Genomic DNA, 24,214 nt, shown 5'->3' on the forward strand with positions numbered 1-24,214 from the left:
CTCAAGAATTTCTGCATTAATGACCCAGACGTTTCAAAAGTCCCGTGTCCTCTACTGCCACAATATGCACATATAGGCTCAATGTCATCGCTCATAATCTAGAAAGTATCGATCGTGTATCCGCTCCGCATACTCGACCACAACCGGATCACTCTCCCAATAAAGATACGATTACGAGTATTGAGACGTCACAACTGACTGGCTCATACTCAAAACCCATTCGAATGCTGACACAATGGTGCATTGATCAATCCCAGATGGACCTAAAAGAGATACGGGAACGCAAACAAAGAGCCATATGTCCAGATTGGCTTCCTAATTAGAGCAAACATTACCAAGACAGACAAGGGCCCATAACGAGGGATTGTCTTGGGCAAACAACAGCCCTCTTTACTTGTACCGGGTGCAGCCGAAACTGTTGGAGGACGGTTTGCAGTAAAAGACTTTTTTAAGGGCTTGTGAAAAGGGTATAAGTGCAAATAGAGAAAGTTGCGTCATTGAAAAAGCATGCTAGCTCAGAGAGATTTGCTACATCACCTCCAAGAGGTAGTGAATCATTTATTCCGTTGCAATATTTCTGCGTCGCAAGTTTCTTCACATTCCCTCCTCTCGAAATGTAAGCTTCCCCTCGCTCACCACACCTCCTTAGCAAGTATCTCCGTCTCCGAAAATGTTGTAAGTCTGCTCTCGGAGCTGGCCCGGCTTGTCAATGGTCAAAGCAGGGCTCAACTCGTCGCCAAAGGCCTCGAGCCGGACCCCATCTGCGGCCATATCCCGAACAATGTCCATGAATACATCTTTCGAATAGGTGTCCAGTGGCGGCAGGTCAGTCCCAAAGAGGTCAGCAATAGGGTCGTTGCCATCAATGTTCCAGATTTTCGAGTATCCGGTGCAGCCAGCAGGCTCAGCGCTTGGTAGACAATCAACACAGCGCGCCGCACCGTTGAGGTTGACTAGCGTCGTGAGCATGGCGTCAATGTCCGTGATCCAGTTGTTGTCGATGACCCAGTCGTTTTGGCCCACATTGTAACAAAAGGCCAGGGTCCTACCGTCGGGAACCTCGCGATAGTAGGCATAGTCATAGAGCTCAACGCCTCGAAGCCCAGCCGGGTCAAGGCATAGGGGGGTTTCGGCGTAGGCAAAAGGGACGGCTAGCAGGGCTAGGAGAGACGCGTGCTTGCCGAACATTGTGGATGAAAACTGGCTTCTTGGGTGGGGAGGGAGATTCGCGTATGATTTGATGTGAGGAGTTATGTCTTGTGAAAGTGCCTTGTTCAGCGGATGAGATGCTTCAATTCACGTTTGTGGGGAGGAAGTCCTCAGCTTTATACCACTTGGCCTCTCTGTCTCTCATCCCGTTACGGAAGACACATTGTCAGCGTGACAGGTTGTGGCATTGGTGGTGATGTCAGAGGACTTCTAAAGGAGCCAGAGTTGTGGCCTTTGGAGTCTGAACCCTGATATTAGTTTGACTTGGCGATGGCCAGTAGCCATGGCTCATCAGGTCATCCCGCATGTTGAACACTGTAGCTTGCTCATCTCACTGGGCGCCAACCATACATCGAGAGGCATAGCCGAATCACTACGTAGTATTTCACTTGGCGTCTCCCGTGTCCACCTTTAAGGTTTTGTCCCAGAAGCCGAAGGATGCAGTTCCCGGCTCTTGGCTGGAGCTCTTCGGGTCATGGCACTGTCAGTAGGCTTGGCTCGACTGCCGGTGATGAATGTAATGTTGGATCTATTGTCGATAATTCAGCAAGCCAAGCTTGGGGACGTAGCAGTGGTGTACTGGTGCCAGTCAACCAGTCGAAACTGAGGGTGCCGTGTTGCTTCGACAAGAGCTTGACATGAGTACCAATCGTCTTATTTCAAAATATGTCGTCTGTAATGTTCAACACCACGAATAGAGACGTCTGACTATGCTGGGTCGTGGGTGGGGAGCGATGTGGGCAGGGTCCCGGACCTGGGGGCCGGGAGTTCCTAGCATTAGTAGTGATGCCATGCGATGGTACTTGAAATCCAAAGGCATCTGCCGATCACTTCAACGAGCGGCAGGCCTCCGACTAGTTCGCCAATCGATTGAAAGCCGAGAACGCCACTTCTTCAATGCTCTTTCGTCGACAAATCTAGGGCGACTGCCAAGCCCTAAGGAGCCGCCCAAGTTCATGCCCGCCGTATTCAAACATGAGAACACCAATCGATTGACATTTTCGGCTCACATGGCCCGGCTGCAGGATTCCTTTCCGGAGTCTAGGTGAATCGTTTCTCGATGCCAAGAGCTATTGGTGTCTCGGGCCAAGGCCGAAGGATCAAGACCCCTGTGCAAGTTCGCTTGTCCTACGCAACATTGAAAGTTGTGATATTAACATATCAATTGCTCGGGAGGCGTGAGATGCAAGGTAGTGCCGCTACCCGTGCCGTGCTAGTATTACAATTTGTTTTCGGCATTGGTTATTCAATATTGCCGTACGGCCTTTTGTGGATGGCTCGAGGGCAACCCGGAAAGAAACATTGTTATCTACAATCGATTGCGCTTAGTTTAGATCTGGCTATTGTGTTAAACATCTGATCAATGTCTGGGAAATCAAAGTTTCGAGAGGAGTGCGTTGACTAACCTAGGACGTGACAATATACCAACCGTCTGAGCTATGCTCGTAGATAAGGACTACCTCCTGTTATGCAACAACAAAAGGCCTTACATGGCTGTATCAGATATTTCGCTGCAGCCGATACGCGACCATATTCAAAACGGTGTACTTTCACGAGGGTCTTCTATCCACGCCACGGTGCGTGGCCCCCTTGATCCTCTTCCCAGAAACGCCTCTGATTCTGGACCCGGCTTCTCATTGTTAGTAGGTTGTGAAGATATTGATTTCATGACCAGTTTCAATTTGTTGAAAGTCCCACGTGAAAGTCTACCGCGCTTTGCACATGAGCCTTACCCCCATCGCTCATAATCTGGAAAGTACCGATCGTGTATCCGCTCCGCATACTCAAGCACAGCTGGATGCTCCCGCACTATCTGCCTTGTCTCTGGCGCCCTAGGGGATGTCAGTATGTCAGTGGTCCATCACCTCGCGCAAGGGCACTCACGCATCACAGACCAGTGCCCCAGCTACGAACCCAAAGAGGGTAGCATCAGCTTCTGTTGGTTCTTTGCCACCCAGCACCCAGAATGGACCTTTTTCTCCTTTTCTTGATGCCTTGGCCTCTTGAAGCAGAGCCTCAACGCTGTCCCAGATCTCAGCCATCAGCATTGTGATCTCGTCATCCTGCAGGCGCAGCGTGCCCTGGCCGTAGAGCATCTGAACAGCGCCTCTCTGCGCAATGTACCCAATGATCATTCGCATGGGCCATGGTATGGCTGCGAGGACACCGTCGCGCATTGTCGTGTAGTTATCGCACCACTTCTCTTTGCCGTGGTAAAAGTAGAGCTTGTCCTCCAGCAATGCTCGGATCGCGAGATCCTGCGCCCTCTGTGCGGGCTTCAGGGGCGCATTCAAGTCCGGGAGTGCATCTCTATCCACCAGGTGCTTGATAATTAGGGTCGAATCACCGAGAGTCGTCGCATCTGGGAATTGGACATAGGGAATCTTCCCCTTGGGTGCTGACCGTGGGGATCCAGCGTCACGGTTGTAGCTGAATGCAGCGAAGCGAAGACGTGCTTCGAGCTTGGTGACGAAGGGGCTCCAGACGTAGGTGTTTGTTGCGGGGCCGCCTCGGAATACGATGAGCTTGCCAGTGGCCGACATGGTTATGGTTCAGTCGAATGTTGTTATTGCTTTGAACGGTTGGCCTTTGTTCTTGAGCGTAGATGCCACAATTTAGAATTAATGTTCCTGTTCTCGCTCCTCTTTCTGCACCACGAATGCCCTTTTTATATCCAAACGTGACCCAGCCGTAGTGATACTGCATCATATATGATCATGTAAGCCCAGCCAGTCATCTTCTCACGCGGCCTCGCCTCTCCGGACTTCTTGGTGATGTCCGGGAAAGGTGGGTCATTTCGGGGTCGCGCCTCGCACTTCGGGGTTCCAGCTTCGGACCCTAGTCAATTCTGACCAATTCGGCCCCCGAACATGCGGGGGATGACTGTGATTTTCAGCTGACAAACTAATGTGCGATCATGAGATGATTGGATGGCAGTGGTCGCTTTACGACGTAGGGACGTGAATAGCCTTTCCACCTACCCTATGCTGCCTACCCCGTTATTCACGCGACGCGTTTTGTTCCTTTTCGAGACACTGAGAAGTAACGATGTGAGGGGAATGAAATTGGGAGAGCCTACATCTGTTCTCCACAGTTCTTAGTTGTTTATTTTCCCGTCCTTGCTTTGCGTCAGGATGATCTTCCTTAAGTTGCCTTCTCAGCGTTTCGAACTGTATGCTTTCCTCGTGGAGCCGAATCATCTTACGCAACCGGCCGACGCCATTGGATGTCAATGAATGCAATTGAAAGACATTCATCCTCTATGCTTGTGCCTTCAATATCACCGCAAAGCCTCGCCCAACCCAGGCCATGCGGGCTTCCAGACGGCTTCAAGACGGCCCCGCATAGGCCCGCCAGAAATGCCTCGTTGGGGAACGCCGCACGCAAGATGACAAACTCCGTGCCGCCAGGCGACGTAATTACATTGATGAGCTTGAGAATTTGCTGCCAGCTTCCAAGATTGCAGGAAAACTGAACCATACACTTCAGCCATCAGGAACTCCAGCATCATGTCCAAGGCTCTCAACGTCGGTGTCGTTGGCTACGGGTGAGTCGCTCAGTGTCGTACGCCTACTCATTCATCGCTAAACCTATCCAGCCTCTCCGCCAAGATCTTCCACATTCCCTTCATCACAGCAACCCCAACGCTGACGCTGCACTCCATCGTCCAGCGCTCGCCCAAGGAGGGCAACTCAGCCCCTGCGGAACATCCCAATCTCAAGCACTACACCTCAGCCGACGACCTCCTCGCCGACAAAGAGGTCGACGTCATTGTCGTGACCACGCCCCCAGACAACCACTTTGAGCTGACCAAGCGTGCGCTCGAGAGCGGCAAGCATGTCCTCACCGAGAAGCCCTTTGTGCCCACCTCGGCCGAGGCGGACAAGCTCATCGCCATCGCCAAGGAGAACAACCGCCTGATCTGCGTCTACCAGAACCGACGGTGGGACTCTGACTTTTTGCTCGTCAAGAAGCTCGTCCAGGAGGGTACCCTCGGTCGCATCGTCGAGTTCAACTCCCACTTTGACCGCTACCGCGCCGACGCGCCCACCAACTGGAAGGGCCAGATTGGCATCCCCCAGGGCGGCAGCGCGCTCTTCGACTTGGGCACCCACCTCATCGACCAGGCCTACACCCTCTTCGGTCTCCCCCAGTCTGTCCACGGTCGTCTTCTCAACCAGCGCGAGGGCAAGGCCGACTTCTTCAACCCAGACGCTGTGTCGGCCGAGCTCACGTACCCCGACGGCCTGATCGTCAACGTCCGCATCAGCGCACTGAGCGCCGAGACCATCCAGCCTCGCTTCTGGGTGCGGGGCTTCAAGGGCTCCTTCCGGAAGAACACGTTGGATCGCCAGGAGGACCAGCTCAAGGCGGGCATGAAGCCCACGGAGGCTGGGTTCGGCCAGGACGACAACAAGACCAACGCGCGACTGACGCTGGTGGGCGAGGACGCCAAGACGATGAAGCAAGTCGACGTGCCCGAGCTCGAGCCGGAGACGTACATGGCCTTCTACAGAGCGCTCGGTGACGCCTTGGTGAGTGGGAAAGAAGAGGACATTCCCGTCAAGGCAACCCAGGCAAGGGACGTGCTGAGGATCTTGGAGGGCGTCGTGGAGAGTGCAAAGACGGGGAAGGATGCCGTTCTGCAATGAGGAGCAATTTGGAAAGTCGACTTACTTTATCCATGTATTGTCCTTGATAAAGGTTATGTTTTGAGCAGCACGAACATCAATGCAAGGAACAGTGGTCAACGATAGTAGTAATGCATATTCTTTAAACAAAATTGCCCAATGCCTAAATGCCACATGATGGTATCAACAATCTAAAAAATTACCCAAAACCCAAAAGTGCACGCTCAGATCATCATCAACGCAACCATGCCTGCCCCCAGAACGGTATAAGCACCAGCAGCGACCCTCCTCAGCGCGCCGCTCTCAATGTCCAGCGCCGTGCCGTAGTAGTCGGGCTGGTATGTCTCGGGCGTGCTAGTGTCCAGCGTGCCGTCCCAGCAGTAGCGGTCGAAGCAAGTCTGGCAAGCCTCCGGCACAGTCGCGTTGGTGCGGTCGAAGCTGCGGGACAGCATGGCGCAGCCAACGCAGACGGGCCAATCACGGTCGCGGGTACCGTTCAGCTGGGTGGCAATGGCCCAGCCGTTCTCGATCATGGCGTCACGCTCAGACTCGTTGTAGCTGGGCTTGAAGGTGGAGGTGTTGGATTGGAAGATGTAGGGGTAGTTGGGGATGTAGACGATGAGTGGCGACGGGTCGGTGGTGTTGGAGGCGTCGCAGCCAAAGAAGACCGGGCGGCTGTTCAAGCCTTTGTTTATAAATGTGTTCTTGTCCGGGACGGCGGGGAATCCGGTGCCCTCGGAGATGTTGGTCAGGGAGCGCTCGTAGGTGGCAATCGGCGAGGCACCGTCAGGCCATTGCATCTCAGTGTCTGCTGAGTTGTCAAAGGAGAAGACGACGTCGACCTCGCGCTCAATGAGAATGTGAGGATGGTAAGGGACATTCTGCAGGTCCTCGCCACCGTCAACCAGTGTCAAGCGATCCTCGTCAGCGTTGTAGTTCTCGTCGGGGTTCCAGCCCTTGAAGGGGTTGGGTGTCCAGTCTGCAATGTCATCGTTATCGCTGCCGACGGCATCCAGAACGGACGTCACGGCGTCCACTGCAACGGACGGCACCGAGTCCGGTAGGTACCCGCTGTTGGGGTCATTCAAGTACAGGACGATCTGGTTGAACAGACTGCTTGAGGTGCCCATGACAAAGCCCGCATTGTCAAAGCCATTCACGCAATCGCCGTCTTTGGGCACCTCGCCGTCTGTGAAGTTGGATCCTATCCAGCGCAGCGGCGCAAACCCGTGGACGGTATTGTCCGATGAGCCGAGCTCCCAGGGTGTGAATTCGTACACTGTCGAGTTGATGGGGATAATCTTCTCGTCGGGACGGCGGCCCACTGCCACGAGGAACGGGAAAGGCGCCTTGTGGTTCTTGAAGTCGTCATCGTCAGCGATCGAGGAGAATGTATAACCGGGCCCTCCATCCGTGGCATTGATTAGCTGATACGACAGCATGCGGCCCCAGTAGTCCGTGATCGAGCGCTCGTACCCGGCCGCCGCCTTCTTCTCACACGCCTCGAGGATGGAGGTGTAGTAGTCGAGGAGCGCATACTGCTCGGGGCCCTCGAGAATCGAATCCTGAAACTGCCAGATGTTGCCCGAGCTCACGCTGTCCGCCACCGTGGTGAAGTTGTTGACGTAGATGCTGCCCACAAGCCAGCCACCGCCGGACAGGCCCGAAATGTACGTCGAACTCTGCAACAGACCCCCCAAGTTGCCGTCTGCGTCCGAGCCTACTGAGCGGCTGTCGAGTGCTGCCATGGCGCCAGCGCCGCTCAGCATGGCACGGGAGCCTCCTCCAGAAAAGGCCAGCCCAATGTTCGGCACCTTTGTGTTGTTGCTCTCTGCGTCTTTGAGATACGCCTCGGCGTCGAAGTCGGGGATGCTGATCCGTTGGAGCAGCTCGCGCATCGGCTCAATGGTCTCGTTCCGACGCTGGACGACCCATTCCTTCTCCTGGTCGGACAGCGTGGTGCCATTGCGAATGGCCGGGCGGTCGCTGGGGCAGTTGACGCTGGTTGGTACGTAGCCATCGGGGGCATTGTCGATGGCGCGGGCAGAGATATGGACGTCAACTATTGTTGATACGTTAGAGGTGGTGTTGCTGGCGACGACGATGACGCCAATGGCGATGATGATGGCGACCACCGGGATTGGGTCGGGGAAGGAGCTGCTCCCTCATACGTACCTGCAGCCTGGGCAGCCACGCCAGAAGTAGCAGCAGCAGATGCCGCCAACAGCAGCGCCAGACTCTTCGTCATGGCGATAAAAAAAAGCACCTGCGCACTAGGGAAGAAACAGAAAGCGAAGAGTAAGAGAGTAGCAGCCACAACCAGGCACTACCCGATTCTCTATCGTATACACCAAGAAGGGGGTGGGAGCGAAGAAGAAAAAATAAGGTTGGGACGTTACGAGCAGCTGGCGGGCAGGCCAGGAGAGGTTATGGGATTGGGATCGCCAGGCAATTGGCATTGGCACCCGGCCATGTCAGCCCAGCGGGCTGTTTCAGCGCCCCGTCGGCCATCGCACAGCGGGATGCGACGCCGTTTGGGGTCCAAATGTCCTCCCTAGTGCTCCAAGCGGTCACGTCGCGACGCTGTGTAAGCGTCACTGCCCTCTGAGATGGACCTTCCAAGCACTTGGGTGAGGCCGCCAAGGAGACGGTCTTATGTGAGAGCGAGGCTGATGATCCTTGGCGAAGATGATCAGTTAACAGATCTGCGTGCTGAGCTGGGGACGTCCTGATAAGGCGCTATGGTCTGAGATTAGGGGTCCCGTTGCCCTTGTCATCGTGGGAATGAAGCAGTCTCGAGATAATTTCCCATGTTCGTCAATGCAGGTTGGAGAGTGCGCAATTTCTTGTTGGCCGCAGAATCTGACAGCACGTTCAAACAACTCGCTGACACAAAAGTACGATACATAAGGTAACGTTTGGTGGTGTTACGCATTCACAGCCACTCCCGAGACCGCTTCCGTATAACTTCGATCGTCACATGCCTCGCTCACTGGTGCCACAACAGAGACACTGCTTTTACTCGCTGTCGTCAGCCCGCAGGATGTGCCCAGGTCACTGACCGACAATTGTCAATCATCCTGTCAAATGCAAAAGGACGGCGCAGTCGTACTCGCGTCGCCAGGCTCCAGATCCCACCATCGCAGATCACACCTCAAGCATCCGCGGCGTCCGGGGACAGCCGCTCGCCACAGCGAATTGACGTCGCAGGCCGTTCCGTGACTGGCTGCGCGGGCCTGAGACGCGTGGCCTGAAATTGCGTGGGGGGATCATCACAGGCGGGAAGCGGCAGTTTCATTCTAGTAAATGCAGCCTACCCTGCGTTGATCAGTCGTGTGTCACAGAGCTTCGCAATGCCATTGTTTGTGAAACAGTACTAGTAATAACAGACATAGGTACACTGATAGAAATCTGCCTTTTAAACACTGGTTTGGTCGTTAGAGGCAGACTACATATGCACACGTCTTCGCAGCACGGCTGGTTGACGTATCTTCTTTTGAAAGCCAGACAGGTTACGTATGAGCCGTGACGATGACAAGAACTTGAAGGCAGATGATACAAAATTAAAACTCAGCCATTGCATTCAACCAGAGCGGCGCGTCTTATTGATACCAAAGTCGAAAATGTTAGATGGAGACTTGGATGAGCATATTCTAGGCCAAACTACGCCAGTGTAGCGCGATGTCGCTTGGCGAGTCCAAGAAGAAGCGCGCAATTGGCTGCCAGTCACCATCACGACACGAGAAAGTTTCCAGTGTTCGGTCGCCGCGGAGCGTATAAGTGGACTTGCCATTACGTAGCCTCACCTACACTTCCACTGTTGGCGTGAACATGGCGTGTGCCAAGGTCTTGTAGGAGGCCTCATCCGCGACGAGACGAAGAAAGCGATCGGATATCCGAGGGAACAGCGATCACAGCCACGCAGGCTACATCGCTCACAGGGCGAGAAGCCAAATACGAACCGTCGGCTCTCGGTACACTGGTATTCCACCTTGATCGTACACAGTTTATACATGGGTATCATCTTGTCCTGACAACACACGGCCCAGCTCACCTAGTCCTCGCCCTCCGTCGCCCTCCCAAACGGATGATTAAACTTGAGCAACCCATTGAGTCCTCCCACCCAAGGATCATCGTCCTCGGTCCTAATCACACACGGCACACCACCCGCCCACTCCTCCCCTCGCCCGTCGTGACTCCGTCCCACAAACTCGCCCTCCACTCTCAACTCGCTGCCGGGGCTCACGCCGGCGCAGCGCTTGCCGTCAATGCTGAGATCGAGCTCGCGACCGCGGTTCTTCTTGCTCATACGCAGCGTGACCTTGGTGTCGAGCGGGAGCACGAGGGAGCGGAAGGACAGGCTGCAGGGCGAGATGGGGGTGATGAGGAGCGACTTGACGAGGGGGTGGACAATGGGACCGCCGGCGCTGAGGGAGTAGGCTGTCGAGCCGGTCGGGGTGCTGATGAGGATGCCGTCGGCGATTGTCTCGGTGAGAAAGTGCCCGTTTTGGAAAATGTCGATAATGGCAAGGTGCGGGTGCGAGCCTCGATGGACGGAGATCTCGTTGATGGCGCGTAGTGAAGGGGATGGCTCGAGGGTGCCAGCCAAGGGCCCGGCGAGGGACTTGGAATCCCCCAGCAGGTTGTCGGACAGCCTGTCGTTGATGTTGTCGCCGTTCGCGTCGAAAATGTCGGCTTTGATGCGATGTCGCAGTAGGACCTTGGATGCTCGCTGCGCGCCCATGCTTTTGCCCTTGATGAGCGCCCAGGGGTTGTTGCCATCGTCTTGCTCCTCTGGGCTGTCCTTATTGCCCCGGGGGACGGCAGCGTCGCGCACAGCCACGTCGCTCCCGCTCATGTACACCTCTCTCCAGACCTTCTTGTGCTCCTGAAAGTCCCATTCGCCCAGGAAGCCGAGCGTGCCCATGCTGAAGGAGACAATGGGCGGCACGGATCCGTGCAGCTTGAACAGGCTAGCTGCGCGCAGCACTGTGCCGTCACCGCCAAACGTCGCAATCACGTCCACCTTTTGCGCAATGTAGGGTCTGTCGTCTGAGGAGTAGACGGGAAAGTCGACGCGTTCTTGGATGCTGGACGCGACGCGCGGTTCGAGAATGAGGTGGATGTCGGGGTACTCATTGTGGATGTGCTTGGCGAACTTGACGACTGCGTCCGTGACCGTTTCGGAGTAGAGCTTCTGCACGACGAGAAGGTTTCGGGGTGGGCGTGGCCATTTCAAGGACAGGAGTGAGGACCCTGGTTTCGTGGAGCGCAGGTATCGAGGATGAATGCGGTCAGGCAGCTCGACGATGCTGCGAATGTCAGAGCTCGAGGAATAGGTTCTGGATAGACACACAGCCCAGCTAGTGGTCGCAGTCGTCGTCCACCATGATGGTGTATGATAGAGGCGCCCGAACAGAGTTGCGCGACGGGGCAGACTCATCCTGGATGAGGGTCAAGATGGGGGAGGACCGTTCGTTCGTTCATCCAGACAGCTCCAGCCAGTCGTGAGTGGATCTCGAGCTGCATTATTGCCGATGATGCGGAGGACGGCAGAATGGAATCGGACAGTTGACCGCCTTCCCGTTTGGCACCGCGGGGCATTGGCTTTATCACATGTCGATGAAGCCAGCAAGGATTATTACGTGTGAAAAGGGACAGACTATTCTCTACTAAAGCATATCAGAAAATTCTCTTGGATTAAGGTTAAACTCGAAACTCTGTCTCTGATTGCATTTTCAACACCACATAGACTTTGAATTATGGCGTTCCCACGAATTCTTCGCCCGCATCGGCCACGACCCCCTCGTCTGATTGGCACGTCACGGCCCGCTTCACTGGGCTGAGTCGACTCAATGGCGCGGGACGGAGTTGATCAACTTACCGGAATCTGGCGTAAGCAAAAGCTGTTCCAACTTCTGGCTTGAGTTGGAAAAACTTGCTGCCTTGCTTGGGGGCCCGATCACTGCATGCTGCTTGGACAACAGCTGCCTCAGCGCTAGCAATCCTTCGACTCTGACCCTGTTTCTTCTGCCTGTGCCCTCCACGCTTACTGTGCCGCGCAGTGCACCACCAACGATCGCGTCGCAGCCTCGCCCTCGTCTCTTCGCAACGCGCTGCCTACCTATCGAGAGGTCTGGCATACGGTGCTTTTGAGCAGAACAGGACCCTTCGCACGCCTTGCCTTTGTCGCAAACCAAACCTGCGACCTCACGAACCATGACCGACTCGCCAGCAACCAACATTCCTGGACCGGATGACGCGGGGCTGACAGAGAAGCCGAAGAGCGACCATCCGTCTGGGAAGCAGAGCTATGGAAAACTCATGCAGGTTGTGCGTGGGTTCGCCTTTATCGTGTACTTTGCGACATGCATCCTCACGATATTCACCACCCAGGTGATCGGGCTGCCTCTGTACGTGGTCAACCGCGACTGGTACTATGCGTACATGGCCATGACGAAGCAGCACTTTGCGATTGTGACAAGTTTCATGACCTACATCTGGGGTCCCACCAAGATTCGCATCAGTGGAGATGCGACGGTCGCGGGCCAGATGAGGGCGATGCCTGGTGGACGTGTCGAGTTTGACTTTCCCGAGCGTGTCATCCTGGTGGCCAACCACCAAATCTACACAGACTGGCTATATCTCTGGTGGGTCGCGTATGCGAACCGACCAAGGCTCCACGGGCACATTTACATCATCCTCAAGGCGTCGCTGCGGTACATCCCATTTATTGGATGGGGCATGATGCTGTATAGCTTCATCTTCATGACGCGCAAAATGGCCACCGACCAGCCGCGCATGGCGTACCGCCTGTGGAAACTGCGTCAGCCAAAGACCAGCCCGAGCGGCAAGACATACTACGACCCCATGTGGCTCATGCTGTTCCCAGAGGGTACGAACCTCTGCGCGAACGGGCGCACAAAGTCAGAGAGCTGGGCGAAGAAGAACGACATTCGTGACCCAGAGCACTTGCTTCTTCCGCGCGGGACAGGCATGTACTTTTGCCTGAGCGAGTTGAAAGGCACGGTGGAATACGTGTATGACTGCACCATTGCGTACGAAGGCATTCCGTGAGTGACGAGTCAACCAGAGCGAGGAGAAGGATCACTGACAAAGTGCAGACGAGGCGAGTACGGCGAGCAGCTATTTGGCTTGTCGAGCACGTACTTTCAGGGGCTGCCGCCCAAGTCGGTCAACCTCTACTGGCGCCGCTTCAAGGTGTCGGACATTCCCCTCGCCACGCAAGCCGAGTTTGACATTTGGCTGCGGGAGGAATGGTACAACAAGGATGCTCTCCTGGAAGAGTACACAACGACGGGTCGCTTCCCGCCGCTGCAGGACGGACCAACACAGTTTATAGAGACCGAGGTTCGGACAAAGTACCCCTGGGAGATTGTCAACATCTTCACCGTGCTTGGCATTGTTGGCTTGGTGACGAATAGCCTGAAGAAACTATGGGCGGCTCGAAGCGCGGCGCCTCTGGCGTCTTGAGAGCAGAGCAAGGTCCTTGGGGCCGGCGGTTGGCCCAGACAGGCGCCTGTTTTTGGATACCGAGTTTGGGCGATTGTTGCGAATATGCACCGCGTCTGACTGGCATGCTTGGCCAAGGCGTAAGGCCGCGGTGCTGATGTGGTATATGTATCCCAGGATCATGGTCTGCAAGCTGCAGACAACAAAAGCAGTGATTCGCGTCGAACCCTCGAAACAGGCAAAGCGCCAAGTCACGATGCTGATCCTCACGCTGGACGCGGGAGACGATGGTACGGTGGACGGGCAGGACAACGTGGCATGGTGGTGGCATGGCAATGTAAGGGTGCAGGGGACAGGTCAGCTCCATCCGACGGGACGGGAACATGTTGCGATAATGTCAAGCCAACTATCTATCATCTCACATCTATTACGAAGATCTCAAGGGACATTGATGGCTCGGAATCTCTCGGGCGGCTGGACGAAACGCATCACTCAGCCGCACCCAGTGAGCCGAGGCATCATGCACGGCCGATCGTGGTGACGGGTGTGGCCTGACGCGCAATGATGGTCTAGACTCTGTGCGTCCAGCCAGTCGCGTGTCCAGGTTGACGGCGTGATGCATGGCATTCCAATTGCTTGGGCCTCTTGGCTTTGGGAGATCCGAGGTGTTTGCCCCCCAGACAAGGCTGTCTTGGACATTTGGGTGCGCAACATGGCAAAACGTGCCTCGGTATCGCAGACGAGGTGTTGCGATACAATGCGGTGTGGCTGATAGGCGTGTGCATTAAGGTTCTCACTAGGGGCGGGTCTGCCACGAATAGAAGATGCTGATGGCTTCGATCCCCACGCATGATCTGGTGGATTGCGCGGGGAAGAATGCGGGGATGGAGGGAGATGCTGAGACAAGCTGGCGCTGGCGCTGGCGCTGGCCACAATGGCGCGCACACGACTACCGCTCTTGGTGCGTGAGGCCGGGCTGTGGCAGCTTGGAGTCGTCGTTGATTTGAGTCTCGAACAGGGGGGTTGGAGTCACTGGACGCCTCTTTGGCAGCTCAAGACGTCGAGGGGGCAGATGGCACTTGATGCTCAAGGTACAATGCTGTCAGTCCTTATCACTGAGCAGTGCTTCCTGGTTTCTGCAGCAAAGAAATCCCTCTTTGTGTATCCACGGAGCTGCTTCCCCAGAGGCGTCGATCATCGTCCAGTGGACGCCAGCTCGACGCAAGCCGATGCCAACTGCCAGAGCGCGTGGATACTGGACAAGATGCATCTCGACGGGCGGCCTATTGGCTTTCCTACTATATGCCCAATTAGGCATCTGGCCCGGCCGCCAAGGCGACGCGGAAGGGCGCCACTCAGCGACCTTGTTGCTGAAGCTTGAGCTTGTTTGTCTGCCGCCTGGCTGCTAATTACCCCGCGAAACTTTACTGGAGTCGGAGGAGAATCGGGGGTATTATCGTCTGCGGATCCGCTGCTGTGCCTCCAGTTGTTGAGGGCAGACCCTCAGTTGCCTGCACTGGTGGTTGATCGGGCTGGGCAGCAGCAGGGCAGAGAGGAGCCCACAGGAACGATGTCTCGCGCGCGCCGGATTATCAACGGCCTGCCTGTCCAGGCCAGGACAAAGATCATCTCCAGCAAGAGGCAGGAGGAGCGGCGGCAGATACAGGGAGATTCAGATCCCATGCACGGACCACCGTCCTCGCCCGGCACCTGTGCTGATACTGATGATCCCAGCCAGGCCCTTTTCCCACTTTGTTTATCCACTAGTCTGGGCCTTGGAGGCTAGTCTAGGGCGCCAACTACATCGCAGCTATGTGGTGCATACCTCCTCCTCCTCAGATTTGGGGTCAACGATGCAGGTGGCGTGAAGATTGGGGAGGGCCAAGATACTGTTCGACACAGACACCCCCGCCCTCCGATGCTGCGAGGATCCTTGGGCAGCGTATCCTAGGTTGACAATGAGATGGACCCCTGTTTGAGAGGGAGCTCGTCCTTCATCCTGAAAGCATATAGTTCGCCTCCTTTCCCTGCATACTTGTTGTCCTACCTGGCTCTCGAGACATCGACTCTTCTCCCCTTTTCTTGCCTTGCCTCGCCACGCCTCATCGACATCCAACTTCTGTTACACCGTCTTACCGCTACTGAACCATGGACCGCAGGAGTCACGACCTCGACGAGAAGTCAGGTGATCCTGAGCTCCGTCACATTGACGACTCGGCCGTCGCCGGCAGCGGCTCCGACATTCATCCCGATGACCATGATCTCACCGAGCAGGAGCAGAAGCAGATCATCCGCCGCGTCGACCGCCGCCTCGTCGTGACCGTCGGCCTCATGTACTGTGTCTCCCTCATGGACCGCACCAACATGAGCGCCGCCAACATTGCGGGCATGAGTGTCGAGCTGCAGCTTGGCGCCAACTACGTCCGTCTTCCTTTCTGTCTGAATATCCTCTTGCAAGTTGCTGACAGAGCCTACAGAACATTGCCAACTTGCTCTTCTTCATCCCGTACATCATCTGCCAGCCCCCGTCGACCATCATCTGCCGCGCCATCGGGCCCCGCATCCATCTCGCCATCATCACTATCCTCTGGGGCGCCGTCATGATCGGCATGGGCTTCGTCCAGAACTTTGGCCAGCTCGCGGGCACGCGCGTGCTGCTCGGTGTCCTCGAGGCCGGCTTCTTCCCCAGCTGCGTCTACCTGCTCAGCACATGGTACACCCGATGTAAGGACTGCGTTGCTAAGGAGAAGTGACGAGACACTGACTGACTTTGCGTAGACGAGGTCGGCAAGCGATACTCCCTCTTCTACCTGCTCGGCTGCGTGGCGTCTGCCTTTGCCGGCATCCTCGCCTACGGTGTATGTACCTCTATCTGCTCTCTGTCCAGTACCAAACTCACGCTGCTTTAGCTCATGCAAATGAACGGCCTGGCCAACCTCACCGGCTGGCGCTGGATCTTCACCATGGAGGGCATCCTCACCTGCTGCCTCGGTATCGCCGGGTACTGGCTGCTGGTCGATTTCCCCGACTCGAACCGCAAGAACTGGTCCTTCCTGGGCGACCGGGAGCGCGCCTGGGTCGTGTCCCGCATCGCCCGGGACCGCGGCGACTCCAAGGTCGAGGCCTTCAACATGGGCAAGTTCCTCCGCGCCGGCACCGACTGGAAGATCTGGGCCTACGCCCTCATCTTCTGCTGCTCGACCACGCTCTCGTACGCGCTCGCGTACACGCTGCCCATCATCCTCATTGAGAACATGGGCTTCAACGTCGCCCAGGCGCAGTGCCTCGTCGCGCCCCCCTACGCCTTTGCCGGCTTCGTCATGCTCCTGACCGGCTGGCTGGGCGACAAGTACCGCGTGCGCGGGCCCATTATCATTGTCAACATGGTCCTCGCGCTCATCGGGCTGCCCATCATGGGGTGGCACTCCAACGCCAACGTGCGCTACTTTGGCGTCTTCCTCGTCACCGCGGGCGCCAACTCCAACATCCCCGCCGTTATGTCCTTCCAGGCCAACAATGTGCGCGGCCAGTGGAAGCGCGCCTTTTGCAGCGCCACGCTTGTTGGGTTCGGTGGTATTGGTGGCATCGCCGGTAGCTTGGTGTTCCGTGAGCAGGACAAGCTGACGGGCTACAAGCCCGGCATGTACGCGTGCATCACGGCCGCGCTTCTCAACATTGTTCTCGTGTGCATCTGTGACTTGGCCTTCTGGAGGCAGAATGGCAAGGCGGACCGTGAGGGCAAGATCCTCGAGGCCCATGATGTGAGCTCTCCCTGCATGCCGTTGCGAAGTGATACTAACCTGCTCATAGGAGGATGCTTCGTCGTCTTTCCGCTACACGTACTAATTGGTCACTGGCAGGCAGCCTTTAGGGTCTGTGTGGCCATGTCTTCGTTTTGTGAGGGATATATATATATACGAAACTATATGTATTGTCGCTGAATATACCTGGTACCAACTACTCTTCAATTGTCTCTTGAGGAAGTCACTGTATGGTGGCGCTCACGTGAATGACTGTCCCAAAGTTGCGATCTCGCAATTGACAGATGTGCAAATATGTCGTATTTTATCATATACTCTATGTCCATCTCCCATCAAGATCTGCCGCCAACACAGCTTACAGAGCAAGCAGGGCAGCACCACCAACAGCCAGGACAGTCCAGCTAGACACGCTAAGAATACCAGCAGCGTTCCCGCCATCGCCACCCTCCGAGTTGCTGTCCTTCTCCTCATCCTGGTTTCCGTCGCTGCCCTCCTCCTTGTCAGAGTCACCGTCACTGCCACTGTCAGAGCCATCATCGCTGCCGTCCTCCGCCTGTTTGTCCGTCTTGACAACACGCTCCTCGAGCTCATTGTCCAGAGGCGTGTGGGCCTCAATGTACTGCACGAGGACCTCATCCTGCGTGTCGAGCGTGGCAAACTCCGACTCGGGCGGGAAGATGGAGTCACCGCCGCCCGCGAGGAAGTCAAGCGTGACGACGCGGTACTCCTCCTCATCATCGAGCTTCTCACCGTCCACCTCAACGCTGACGAGGCGCGAACCGACGTCGTTGTCTGGGTTGTACGTGACCTTGATGCCCTTGGAGACCTGGAACCACGAGGTGACCTCGTCGCCTGTCTCTGGGTTCTCACCTGAGACGAGGCCCTCGAGGATGTTGCGGACCTCCTCGCCGGTGTAGTTCAACTCGACAATGGTGTTGCCAAAGGGGAAAGAGGTGAGGACCTCGCCGCGGGTAATGTCACCCTCGTCAATGGTGGCGCGGATGCCACCGGCGTTGATGAGGGCAAAGTGAGGAGGCTCGCTGTCCGTCTGGTTCTGGCGGTACTCGAGCATGGCGTCGGCCATGACCTGGCCTAGCAGGCAGTCGCCGTCCTGGCAGGTCTCCTGGACGAGCTCGTTTTCAGTCTCGCCCAGAACCTCGGCGGCGAACTCCTCAAAGGGGCCGCGCCAGGCGTCGACCTGGTCCTGCAGCTCCGACTCCTGCTTGGTGGTGTTGGTGAGGTGAATGGGCGCGCCGTGGTACTCCATAATATATCCTTCCTCGTCGTACAGGACGTTGATCTCACCCATGTACTCGCCCCAGCGGTACGAAGTGACGATGAAGACCTCGTCGCCGTTCTTGTTCTCGACAATGGTCGGGTAGTCGCCCTCGGCGTCCTCCATGTCGCCGAGGAGGGTGTGCGAGTGGCCGCCAATGATGAGCGACAGGCCCTCTGTCTCCTTGGCGAGCTCCTGGTCGACCTCGTAGCCGAGGTGGGTGAGGGCGACAATGTACTTGACGTCGGGGTACTCGTCGCGAATCTCGTCGACGTACTTTTGGATCTCCTTGATGGGGTCGACAAACTCGGTCTCGTCGCCCACGTTGGCAATGTCGGGCGTGTCCTCGGTGGTGGCGCCAATGATGGCTAGGTTCTTGTCCTCAAAGATGTGGTAGGGCTTGATGTACTTCTTGAGCAGCTCATTCTCGCTCTTGACGTTGCAGGAGACGGCGGGGAAGGTGATGTTCTCGAGGAACTGACCCAGCTCGTCGTCGCCGCCGTCCCACTCGTGGTTGCCCAGGGTCATGAGGTCGAAGCCCAGGTCGTTGACCGTCTCGGCAATCTTCTCGGGCCCGTAGAAGGAGTAGAAGAGGGTACCCTGGAACTCGTCGCCTGCATTGAGCCACAGGTTCTCGGGGTGCTCCTCCTTGAGCTCGGTGACCTTGGTCTTGATGCGCGCGTAACCGCCATAGCAGCCCTCCTCAGGCTCGGTGCAGTCGGTGCCGGACGAGGAGAACTCGTCCAGGTGGGCGTGGACGTCGTTGACGTGGAAGAAGGCTGCCTCTGGTTAGCACCGCATTTATTTAAAAGTTGCAAAGCCCATTGCACGCACAAACGTTCCATTGGCCCTGGTCGTTCACCTGGCGCTTCATGTCACTGTGGCGCTTGCTGAAGAGGACATCGTCAGCGAGGGCCGAGCCAGCGAAGGCGCTGAGCGCAAGAGCAATCGACGACTTCATGGTGATGAGGAGACGCGACGAGTGTCAGGTCAATCTAGTTCTTCGAGACCACGGAGCAGCGCGAGCAAGAGGGCAGACAAACAGAAGCGCGGCGCCGTCCGCTTCTTATCTGCCCACGATGCCTTTGCCAAGTAGGTCACTCGACAGGTACCCTGATAGCTGACGAACTAACGTCCCTAAGTGGCAGGGGTCCGATATGAACGTGGGGAAGGCGATTGGCTAGTCAAGTAGGTTTTAACTCTAAAGGATAAAGATGGCGCCGCGTTCTTTGGTCAACCTTCTGGGCTCGCCTTTGGGTTTACGCGTGCTTGCCCCCAATGGACGCGAAAATATGACACACTTGTCTCTCCATGAGGATTCGTGTTGCTTGGCGACTTGTGTCTCTGTCTCTGTCGTCAGAGCACGTGGTCTCATGGCCGTTCTGTCACGGTGGAGAGAGCTCTTGGAGGCAAAAGGACCTGCCGATTGTTCCCACGCTTGGGTCGCTGATACACAGAGTTCATGTACGCGGAGGTCTCCGACGAGAAGAGGTCAAGTGGCGAATCAGCGCGAGATTCGTCGTTGGCCTTGGATTCTGCGTCTTTCGACATGCCTTTTTCGGTAAGGAGCCGTTAGAGCCGTCAGAGGCGCCAAGTGAGATTGGCGAGATACAAGGGCCCTTTGTTCGGAAGGCTGGCTCATTGAGGCATCTGGCATGTGGCGGTGGGCTTCAATTGTATCGCGATTGATGTCCCTCCGAGGTCGGCGAGATGCTTCTTGTTTTCGAGTTGGTTGGCCTACTCAGGAGATACAAGCATCCCAGTGGGATTGAATCAGCTTTGCTTCAACATGCGCAATTGGCTAGATTTCTGGGGCGACTTGTCCTGGCTAAGAATTCTATGTTTGAGAAGGCCAAGGCGCCCAGCCACAATGTACAAGCTTACGATGGACTTCCCTGCGGCTTCTACGTCTAGTCTGCCATGCCAGGTGGTCGAAACGAGTGGAACTTTGAGGATAGAAGATCCAAAATGCGCATTGCACTTATAATATGATTTATTCCACCTTAGTTTTCTCCCTTAGAGTTTGTTCCACGCTTCATCTCATCACATCGAGTGTCCAAGGATACTATGTGGACGTCGCTGTGTTCATGTTTCGATCTCACCACCTCTTGTCGTAATTGATACAAAAGCAAATTCAGAATTCGAAGTGACTGATCTCCCTCTTCTATTTAATTAGCCTGCAACCTTCCACGAAGTACTACGGCCGAGCTGTTCACGGGCAAGCTCGAGGCTACAGGGTAGTCACGGCACTAGACGCTGACCGTCCATTCCATATCAACTTCGCACTGCAGACAGCACGTTGCTGTTCCGCCGAGAGAATGTCCTGCGTTACTTCAGCTAACCTTGGAGGAAACCCTACAATTGTGACTGGCCTCGAAGACGTGGGCACATCAAAGCAGGCCATGCGTTGCCATTCACCATCTCCGTTAGCGCGAGAACGCCTACCCTGCAGCACCTGGCCAGGGTATATTTATGTCGCCAATCATCTCCCCCAGCAGTGCTGTCGCCACCCACTTTTCATGACCCCCTCTCGCGGCATCAGACCATGATCCAGCGTCAAGGACGCCTTGTGCCTTGATGTCATCCGCACCGTCGCTGGAGACGCTGCCAAATGAGCTGCTACACAAGATCGTCGCGTACGCATACGATCCCCCGCCAGAGCCCTGGATCAACGAGCACGACAGTCTCCTCGACACCCTGGTAGGCGATGGATACATTGGCGCGTCGGACAAATGGCGCTTGCCGAGCAACTTGGGCTACGGCGGCTTCTGCCGGGTCTGGCATCTACAGAACCTCGCCCTCATCTCCAGGCGTTTTTACTCATTCCTTACGCCCCTGATCTACGGCTTCTTCTCAGACTGCGACCACTGCCTCCGACCGTGGGAGCATGCGGCCGAGACAGACCAGCCCGAGATCATCCTCCAGTGGCGCAAGTGCCATCCGGACGCCCCGATCGCGGGCAGCGCTGCTTCCAAGTCTGCGCTCAGCAAAGCCATTGCGAGGAACTCAATCCGAGTCGCAGAACTGCTGCTGTACGAGGGCTACACATTCAAGAATGACACGGTGCATGTCGCGCCGGACTTGGCCAGCCCGTACCCTTTGCTCCAAGCAGCCGCGCGCGGTCACCTACACATCGTCAAGCTCATCGCGGACAGGGGCGACGACCTCAACTGTGGCGATTTCTTCAGCCCCGGCTACCAGCGCCAGAGGTACAAGGTCACAGCGCTGTGGCAGGCAGTCAGACACGGTCACGAGGACGTTATCAAGTTCCTCCTCTCCAGGGGCGCGCAATGGCAACCAAGAGGATCGCAACCGCATGGACCGTTGTGGAGCGCTCTCAAGTATGGACGTGCCAGCATCGTGCGCCTTTTTGCCGAGCTGGGCCTCCACGATGGCCTGCATGAAGATGCCGAGGCCATTATGCCATTTGCTCATCTGAATGTCGGAAAGTATAGTCAGGGTCAGCAATGGCTGCTCAGGCGTGTCCTGGACTTAACGTCGTCTGCCCATCGGGACCAGCTGCATGAACAGCTTCGGAAGCACAATATTGTCTACGATGAAAATAATAACGTGGATGCTTTCGAGGAGGGATATTCAATGGAAGAGGTGCGCGGCGTCGAAGCCAGCACTTTACTTAAATTAGCCTTTAGAAAACGTTCGCCTGACTTGCTGCGATAGGCGTGCTTCTTTGGAGCCGACTTGGACGCACCCATGAGGTCGGATCTAAGCATGCGTAAAGTATCCGGAATCGACCGGAGACCACTAGTGCAAGCCTTCTCGATGCCTAATCGCATGGCACTCTCTATGGTCTCGACACTCCTCGAACATAACGCGGACCCGAACATCAGACCACGCGGCTCGCAGCGCACGATCCTACACGACGCGGTACTTCTGGCTAACTACGACGAGGCATACAAGATAAGCCTCGCACTGATTTCAGCTGGTGCATCTCTGGAGGCAACAGCCTACACTGGCATGACGCCGCTGCTATGGGCCTGTCTGGGCCACGCACACCCAGAGATCATCCAGCTGCTCATAGGTAGTAACGCAAATACCTACACCAACATTACCGATGGCAGCGCCCTCTATTGGGCCCTGACCGACTGGGAAAGTAAGGGGGCGTTATTCCTCTGGAGAAATACCAACGGCGACGCTGGCAAGACGCCGTATCCAGCACTTGCGCGTCGCTTCCTCCGGGTGAAAGAGGACCTCGTAAAAGAGTCGGCCGGAGTGGTGCAGCGAGGATCTTTCTGGACCAAGGGCTACTCTGAATTTCTAGACGTCAATGCCGTATTTCCACCTGAAGTTGACGCGGACTATACCTACAGATTGCGGAGACTTCCTTGGAAAGGTCTTACGAAGAGGGGACTAGGACGATAAGGACTTTCCACGTAGCAATGGATCGATCAACTGACAAACATTTGCTCCTAACTAAAATTCAAGTACAAACAACACGCAAACTTACCTCCGTGACAGACAACCCACCAAATCACCGTCTATCTATCAAAACTTCCACTCCCGCCAAGGCACAAACGCCAGAAACTCCTCCTCCGTCATGTCATACTCCTCATCCTGGAGTTCACCCGCCCTCTCCCTAATATCACGCTGGTTGCAATGCGCCCGCGAGAAGCCAGAGGGGTCATAATCTCTGCATGTCCACAAGGGACCAGACTGATAGATACGCTGCGGGAAGCCCGCGACATTCCGCTCAGCACGAAATTGAACATGGGCCGTGCGCTGGCCGTGAAACGTGTCAAGTGGCATGGTGTTGCCCCGGAAGACACGAGGGAGGATGTCGAACGGGTGGGCAGTCAACCAATCGGCACGCGCGCGGTAGAGACGCTGGCGACGACGATCAATATGTTCATCAACCTCCCGCTGAGTGGGCTGTCGATTGTTCATGTTCACTGGGGGCAGAGGGCGTGCGGGAGGCAATGGGACGGATCGTGGGGGAATCCTGCCTCGTCGATCGGCGCGACGGGCGTCGGCTTGTGCGGGTTCAGGACGCCTGCTGGGCAGGTATCTATGAGAAGAGGATGCTTGGGCCCCGGTGGTTGCAGCCACTTGGCTTGCATTTGATGCAGAGGATGGGCCGGGGACCGTAGCGAAGAGGTTGTCAGGCTCTACTGGAGCAGGCTTGAATATGTACTTCACACTTGTGGGATCATAGGGTTCCACATCATCCTCAGGCTCATCAAAGTCCGCCTCGTCGTCAGGTAGAAAGGTTGGCCTAGCCAGGGCAGAGCTGTTGGTCCTAGGGCCGGAGTAACAGCGCTTGATCTTGTTCTCGTCGATGCGTTTCCTCGTGATCCTCTTGACAAGCTCAGGATGTGCATACTTTGTAGGCCTGATGGTTTTCGTCACTTTCCACAGCATGCCGAGTTCCTTTTTCTCAGCGCGCGTAAACCGGTTGTCTTCGTCTTGGTCAATGACTGTGCCTTCGGGGTGTTCGTCTTCTTGGTTCTGGTTGTACTTTTCGGACAGAAACCCACCTGGCACGTGAGGTGTTGGGAGCTCAGGGGCCGGGGGCAAACCGGGGTTCAGCGGATCGCGGATGGTGAGCGACGCTTCATTTCCGTCCCTATTAGCATTGTTTACGCCCAGGAGCTTGAATGTCCTACTCGGACAATGGGCTGGGCTTGTCTTGCTGTCGTCGACTCGCGGTCGGGCATCAGGGTCAACCATGGCACGAAGGGTTGGATCGTTAGCAAACGCAGAGTTCATGTCGTCCCCATTGGTTCGAGAAGCCCAGATGTAAGGGTCAAATTGGGGAAAGTACGGAACATCGATGCCCTCGTCATCTGGCTGCTGCTCCTGAGTCTCTTCTTCCTCAGGCTGTTGCTGCTGCTGCTGCTGCTGCTGCT

General features: G+C 56.1%; 10 protein-coding genes across 10 annotated transcripts; 5 read left to right on the forward strand and 5 right to left on the reverse strand.

Moving 5' to 3' along the window:
- Nucleotides 1–645: 645 nt before the first annotated feature.
- F5Z01DRAFT_675391 (uncharacterized protein) lies at nt 646–1,188 on the reverse strand (the record flags this gene model as incomplete). Its single annotated transcript, XM_046265139.1, has 1 exon — nt 646–1,188. The coding sequence occupies one exon, from the start codon at nt 1,186–1,188 to the stop codon at nt 646–648; it is 543 nt and encodes a 180-aa protein (XP_046116911.1).
- Nucleotides 1,189–2,615: 1,427 nt separating this feature from the next.
- Nucleotides 2,616–3,836, reverse strand: F5Z01DRAFT_658936 (glutathione S-transferase). Its single transcript, XM_046263727.1, has one exon. The coding sequence runs from the start codon at nt 3,750–3,752 to the stop codon at nt 3,090–3,092; it is 663 nt and encodes a 220-aa protein (XP_046116912.1). The 5' UTR covers nt 3,753–3,836; the 3' UTR covers nt 2,616–3,089.
- Nucleotides 3,837–4,592: 756 nt separating this feature from the next.
- Nucleotides 4,593–5,963, forward strand: F5Z01DRAFT_170322 (uncharacterized protein). Its single transcript, XM_046257891.1, has 2 exons — nt 4,593–4,756; nt 4,808–5,963. The coding sequence occupies exons 1-2, from the start codon at nt 4,719–4,721 to the stop codon at nt 5,859–5,861; spliced, it is 1,092 nt and encodes a 363-aa protein (XP_046116913.1). The 5' UTR covers nt 4,593–4,718; the 3' UTR covers nt 5,862–5,963.
- Nucleotides 5,964–5,994: 31 nt separating this feature from the next.
- F5Z01DRAFT_751427 (lysophospholipase catalytic domain-containing protein) lies at nt 5,995–8,088 on the reverse strand (the record flags this gene model as incomplete). Its single annotated transcript, XM_046267046.1, has 2 exons — nt 5,995–7,931; nt 7,976–8,088. 2 exons carry the CDS (start codon nt 8,086–8,088, stop codon nt 6,065–6,067), a joined length of 1,980 nt encoding a protein of 659 aa, XP_046116914.1. The 3' UTR covers nt 5,995–6,064.
- Nucleotides 8,089–9,894: 1,806 nt separating this feature from the next.
- On the reverse strand, nt 9,895–11,283 carry F5Z01DRAFT_624447 (ATP-NAD kinase-like domain-containing protein; the record flags this gene model as incomplete). Its single annotated transcript, XM_046261376.1, has 1 exon — nt 9,895–11,283. The coding sequence occupies one exon, from the start codon at nt 11,281–11,283 to the stop codon at nt 9,895–9,897; it is 1,389 nt and encodes a 462-aa protein (XP_046116915.1).
- A 776-nt stretch (nt 11,284–12,059) lies between these two features.
- F5Z01DRAFT_624614 (acyltransferase-domain-containing protein) lies at nt 12,060–13,334 on the forward strand (the record flags this gene model as incomplete). Its single annotated transcript, XM_046261383.1, has 2 exons — nt 12,060–12,913; nt 12,965–13,334. 2 exons carry the CDS (start codon nt 12,060–12,062, stop codon nt 13,332–13,334), a joined length of 1,224 nt encoding a protein of 407 aa, XP_046116916.1.
- A 1,946-nt stretch (nt 13,335–15,280) lies between these two features.
- Nucleotides 15,281–17,256, forward strand: F5Z01DRAFT_170316 (major facilitator superfamily domain-containing protein). Its single transcript, XM_046257890.1, has 5 exons — nt 15,281–15,734; nt 15,791–16,037; nt 16,092–16,171; nt 16,223–17,074; nt 17,124–17,256. The coding sequence occupies exons 1-5, from the start codon at nt 15,462–15,464 to the stop codon at nt 17,157–17,159; spliced, it is 1,488 nt and encodes a 495-aa protein (XP_046116917.1). The 5' UTR covers nt 15,281–15,461; the 3' UTR covers nt 17,160–17,256.
- A 31-nt stretch (nt 17,257–17,287) lies between these two features.
- F5Z01DRAFT_170629 (Metallo-dependent phosphatase-like protein) lies at nt 17,288–19,486 on the reverse strand. The gene is made up of 2 exons (XM_046257893.1): nt 19,185–19,486; nt 17,288–19,129 (listed from the first exon to the last, which is right to left on the reverse strand). The coding sequence occupies exons 1-2, from the start codon at nt 19,309–19,311 to the stop codon at nt 17,430–17,432; spliced, it is 1,827 nt and encodes a 608-aa protein (XP_046116918.1). The 5' UTR covers nt 19,312–19,486; the 3' UTR covers nt 17,288–17,429.
- On the forward strand, nt 19,487–20,188 carry F5Z01DRAFT_170628 (uncharacterized protein). The gene has a single exon (XM_046257892.1). It carries the CDS (start codon nt 19,662–19,664, stop codon nt 20,037–20,039), a length of 378 nt encoding a protein of 125 aa, XP_046116919.1. The 5' UTR covers nt 19,487–19,661; the 3' UTR covers nt 20,040–20,188.
- Nucleotides 20,189–20,673: 485 nt separating this feature from the next.
- F5Z01DRAFT_737809 (ankyrin repeat-containing domain protein) lies at nt 20,674–22,730 on the forward strand (the record flags this gene model as incomplete). Its single annotated transcript, XM_046266807.1, has 2 exons — nt 20,674–21,956; nt 22,029–22,730. The coding sequence occupies exons 1-2, from the start codon at nt 20,928–20,930 to the stop codon at nt 22,728–22,730; spliced, it is 1,731 nt and encodes a 576-aa protein (XP_046116920.1). The 5' UTR covers nt 20,674–20,927.
- Nucleotides 22,731–24,214: the final 1,484 nt, after the last annotated feature.

Source organism: Emericellopsis atlantica (assembly GCF_019669845.1).
Source record: "Emericellopsis atlantica unplaced genomic scaffold F5Z01scaffold_18, whole genome shotgun sequence".
Lineage (NCBI taxonomy): Eukaryota > Fungi > Ascomycota > Sordariomycetes > Hypocreales > Bionectriaceae > Emericellopsis > Emericellopsis atlantica.